General features: G+C 40.6%; 1 protein-coding gene across 1 annotated transcript; it reads right to left on the bottom strand.

Moving 5' to 3' along the window:
- Positions 1–554: 554 nt before the first annotated feature.
- On the bottom strand, positions 555–5187 carry LOC100432124 (NADH dehydrogenase [ubiquinone] iron-sulfur protein 4, mitochondrial-like). Its single transcript, XM_054544187.1, has 2 exons — positions 5113–5187; positions 555–1216 (listed from the first exon to the last, which is right to left on the bottom strand). Exons 1-2 carry the CDS (start codon positions 5185–5187, stop codon positions 686–688), a joined length of 606 nt encoding a protein of 201 aa, XP_054400162.1. The 3' UTR covers positions 555–685.
- Between the last annotated feature and the right edge of the window lie 48 nt (positions 5188–5235).

Below are 5235 nucleotides of genomic sequence, written 5' to 3'. Positions count from 1 at the left end.
CACTACACTAGCAACCCATTCATCCCCCCATCACTGTCACCAGCAATATCTTGTTACCATTCCTCCTCGATTTCACTTCAAGAACTATAATTACATGCATATCAGAAGGAGTGAGATGGATAACTTAATCAAAGTAAAATTACTCAGTGTTTAATATAGAGGGCATTTGCTAGTTAAGGTGATAGCTAACAAGATTTGATAATGCTGAACTGCAACTTAATGACTTGAACAAGGATCCCATCTTTACCATGATGCCTGGATGACTTCTAGAAACAAGCTAACTATTCAGTGCAAAGGCCAATGGGCAGGAGCCATCAGCATCAGGCTTGTCTCATCCCCTGGCGGATGGAGCTGGCCAAAAGCTTAAAGATTAAGTGGGTAGGTTTTGAGTCCTATTACCTTGACCGGGGTTTTCCCTCTAGGGGAGTTTGAACTCATGTCACACACACACACTCCTACACAGTCAAGACAGTGTTAGCTTTGGGAGGAAACTAGAGAAGTTTAGATCATTGTGGTCTGCTCTGGGAAGGAACAGAAGGGATTCATCCTGCCCATTTCTTTTTTTTTTTTTTTGGAGTTTAAAGGTCAAATTTATTAGGAGATTAAGAGATGTATTATACATGGACTATAAATACTGCACAGCTGACTTTATTCACAGTCAAGCACAGATATAGTCAGTGACAACCTATTTTGTGGATACTCTTGTTCTTTTCTTCCAAGAAAAGTTTGCACCATAAGACCTGGACTTGAGTTTTGGAACCTTCCTCTCTTCAACGTCATAGCTCCATCCATTTTTTTCTGCAAAGGAAACTGCATCTTCTTTAGTACGGAAGCTTGGAACCATGCTGGATAAGGGATCAGCCGTTGATGCCCAACCCATCAAAGGATTTTCCCATCGCTCCCTGGTATCAAACTCCATCTTCCATTTCTTTGTGTTGTTTACTCCAGACTGCATGTTATTGCGAGCAGGAACAAAGACCCTGACTTTTCTAGTTTTTATATGCTCTTCTGGAACACCAGTTAAAGTAGTGATAGCCAATTTTTCATCAACTGTTATGAGTTGTGTGTCTTGAGTCTGGTCCTGTGCCAATCTCCATGTGGAAGTCCTCAAGGACCTGGTCAGAACCCTGGAAACGGAAAGGGCAGCTACAGCCACTGCCCTTCTCCGCCACAACGTCTGCCTCAGTGCCACTGACGTTGAGAATCCTGCCCATTTCTTAACATACGTTTATTAAGGGCTTGCTGTATGCTGATCATTATGCTAGATGCAGAGGATATAGTGACAAGCAAAAATAGATATGCTTTGGGTCCTCAGGGAGCTTGCCATCTACAAGAGAAGATGGGCATTGATTGAATAATTACAGTAATAATAATGACTGTGTAATCACAAACTGATACAAGTATTCTGAGGAAAAGTAACATGATTCTCTGAAAACATATAGCAATGAAAGCTGACTTAGAGTGGGAAGCCAGGGAGGTATCTCTGTGGAAGAGACATTTGAGCTAAGATTCAAAAGATAAGTAGGGGTTAACTAAGTGTGTGTCTGGGTGGGTACATGGGGTTAGGAGGGGATGCTGAGAAGAACATTCCAAATTGATGAAAGAGCTTATGCACAGGTTCTGCAGCAGAAGGAACTGTTCCTAGTCATGGAACTGAAAGAAAGGGGGCATATAAAACAAGATGAGGCTGGAAAGGTAGTTGGGAGTAGACTATGCAGGGCCTTGTAGATCCTAATCAAGCTTTTGGCCCTTATCCTACGATAAACACCGGTGTGATCTTTAAAAAATAAAATTCTAGTGTATCACTCACCTGAATAAAACCTTTCAATTGTTTTCTGTTGAATGTGGAAAATAGACTATTGGGCAGCATCAGAGGAAGTGGGAAACTGGGTAAGAGACTAGGGCAATAATCCAAGTGAGAGAAATAGTAGATGAGACCTTGAGTGGACTAAACAAAGAATTTTGTCAATGAATAAATCAGCAAAGAATTAATTGGCACCTATCTAAATATGCATGGCTAGCTCTACTTATCATCTTGAAGGGAGATTCATCCTCAGGCTCCCACCTCTCTTTTTGGCAGACTGGCTTCTGTCCAAGTATCAAGACTTACAATTTAATGAAGCTGAATTAATATGGTGTTACTTTATTAAAAGTATTAGCATTTAAGAAAATTCAGAGAAAGAATTGATTCAAGTGATGTTAATTCATGTTTTCTTATAAAACATTTTTTGTCAATCTATGGCCCAAAAAAGTTAATGCCTCAGAGTCCCCTGGCAGTTGGAGGGGTAGACAGAGGGAGGCCTTATTTTAAAAATTAAATTCCTGGGCTTCACCCCAGACCTCGTAAATCAGAATTTGAGGTGAAGCTCAGGAAAGGGCATGCTTAACAGGCTCCCCAGGTGATCGCGATGAACATTAAAGTTTGAGAACTACTGTTTATGGAGGCTATTTTAGAGATTGATTTCGAACAAGGAAAATGACTATAACAGAGATGAAAGAAGAGGGTAATCCAGGTTGATGGTGGTCCTGAGAAAATGTCAAGAAGTGAGAATTAGCTAGTTAAGTATAAGGGAAGAATAGTAAGTAAACTGATTTGCCAGGGTGCAGGAGCCTTGTTGGGAGCAATGAGACATTACTCTGAGTAGGAAAAGGGAGAAGGGACAGCATGCCTTATAGCAATTTCCATAATCCCGGAGTCATGGGTTGAGGGGCCTGTAGGACTGTAAACTTGGAATTTCACTCTCTTATGAAATGAAGGGGACATTAACACCATTTATTAATCATTGCTATGGTCTGAATGTTTATGTGCCCCCGGAATTCATATGTTGAAATCCTAACCCCCAAGGTGATAGTATTAAGGGGCAGAGCCTGTGGGTGGTGATGGGGTCATGAAGTGGAATCCCTTATGATTGGGATTAGTGCCTTCACAAAAGAGACACCCCTTTCACTATGTGAGAACAGAAAAACACCATCTATGAATTAGAAAGTGGACCCTCATTGGACTCCAAATCTGCCAGCGCCTTGATCTTGGACCTCCCAGCCTCCAGAACCATGAGAAGTAAATTTCTGTTGTTTACAAGTCACCCAGTTTATGGTATTGTGTTATAGCAGCCTGAATGAATTAAGGCAGTCATGTGGAGATAATAGCCAACCTTACTGAGTTTGTACTATGTGCCAGACAGTTTGCTAAGTATCTTGAATGCATCATATCATTTATTCCTCACAACATCACTATGAGATAGATACTATAATTATCCCAATTTTATAAATAAAAAAAACTGAAGCACAGAGAGGTTGAATAACTTGCTCAAGGTCTTATAGCTGGTAAGTGGCTAAACCAGAAGTTTAAAACTGAGTCTGTCTCTAGAGATTGCACCTTTAATTACAGCGCTGAATCATTTACATCAATTCTAACTCACACTCACAAGGTGGATAGACCTTTAAAGAAGGGTGCCGGCATTCACCTGGACACAATAACCACTAGGTAAAATGGAGGCTAGGCTCTGGGGATTCAAGGACAGTTCAGGCCTTAATAAGGTTTGGCTAAGGCCTAGATAAGCACACAGTCTCATGCAGCACTCCTCACTTCTTGCTTTACAGACTGATGTAATCCCAGAATCATGGGTTGAGGGGGGTGTGATGAGGTAAGTGTAGCTGTTGAGAGTAAGCATTCAGGAACCTTACAGCAATTTAACAGAGTACTCTGGTGTCTGTTGACTCTAAAAAAGATGGGAGTTTTATTTTGCATGACTTTTTTCCATTATATTTATCTAGTAATTTATTTTTATTATATTTTACAAAAACTTAGATAGATTGAAAATTGAAGTAAAACAAAACGAAATATTTGATTCTTCACTCCAGATGCATGGATCTATTGATTAAAAAGAAATGTAAACAACTAACAATACAAAGGTATCTTCAAGTTCAGGTGCAGCTGGTAGGCTGACCAGTGGAGCTGAGCTGAACCTTTATTTTGACATGGCAACCTCTTCCAAGTTACTGAATCAATCCTCTTGAGGATGATTATGACAGCCAGATTAGAATGCGAAACCAGCCCCTTTTTAGCAGTATTAGATTCTTAGAGGTCATGCATTCAGTTCTGGGCAATTACTGTCAGTTTAAACATTCAAGATGAAAGAAAGAAGTGTATAATTAATCAAGCAGAGGCATATAGAACCTGAGCAGTAAAGATTCTATGGGAAAATAGACAGAATGGGGGAACAGAGAAGGGAACTATTGTCATTTTCATTGACACTATTCACAGTTGGGTGTTAAAATATCTTAGACACTTCCAATTTGTACTTTGGCTAAAAACAGAGCAAGACATGGGGGAAATGATGGAGTGGCATTGTCCTCTTCTGGCACCATTTATTTATTCATTCATTCCTTCGTTCGTTCGTTCAACAATTTATGTACCTGGCACTCTGCTTGGCACTTGCGGATACGAAGATTAACCAGATTATATCCCCATCCTCAAGGAGGTCACAGTTTAGGGGGACAGATGTGGAAACAGTTTTAAATATAATAAAACTTGATAGGTAATAACAGAGCCATGTTTCTCAAGGGGCTATATGTTTCAGAACCAGGGCCAGAGAGGAATAGTTTGAAAGATCCTATCAATATTATGCTACCTTATGTAGCAGAGAAAAAATAGGCATATTGCTTTCTTAAAACAGGAAATAAAGATTCGTAAAAATGTGGCTGCTGGTAGGGATAAGATGAAGGCTATGGAAACCAGGAGCCTGAACTCTCCACTGGGGATGAATGTCCATTCCAGTGTCTTTGCAAGGGGCAGGGGAGGGGGAGAAATGGTAGGCCATGCAAGATGTTGATCAGAAAAGGGCATAGGTTTAAGAAAGTCAAGAAACACTTTTGAATTTAGGTATAAAGAAATACCTATGGGAACTATCCAGGCTAAAATACTACCTGGGGTTGGAGGGAAAGAGACAGCTAAAGAAACTGCATTTAGGGCCACAAACCTTCAATGAGTCAGAGTGTAAGAAATAAAGAGCGAATGAAGCAGGGGAAGAAAAAGGCCCTGGTGCCCCCTCTTTGGAAGCGCACGGCTACCCTGACGTCCTTGGAAGTTAAAGAACAGTGAATGCTACCTACAGCAACAGTGGTGCTGAGAGCCACAGCTCTCGAGGTATTTGGGATGTAGTGCTGGAAGCCCTGGCTTTCAAACATGGTTCTTTCACAAATAAGGTATGATATCTCTGTAGACCTCATGGACTT

The sequence above is a fragment of the Pongo abelii genome, chromosome X (genome assembly GCF_028885655.2).
Source record: "Pongo abelii isolate AG06213 chromosome X, NHGRI_mPonAbe1-v2.0_pri, whole genome shotgun sequence".
Lineage (NCBI taxonomy): Eukaryota > Metazoa > Chordata > Mammalia > Primates > Hominidae > Pongo > Pongo abelii.
The sequence above is the reverse complement of the archived record's forward strand: the minus strand, read 5'-3'. Positions and strand labels throughout refer to the sequence as shown.

Bases quoted from the DNA above. Each gene is read 5' to 3' on its own strand.
- LOC100432124 (XM_054544187.1), bottom strand. From the start codon at position 5,187: ATGTTTGAAAGCCAGGGCTTCCAGCACTACATCCCAAATACCTCGAGA. The intron at 1,217-5,112 runs GTAGGTAGCATT...ACGTATGTTAAG, and splicing joins CTCTCAGCACCACTGTTGCT to AAATGGGCAGGATTCTCAAC.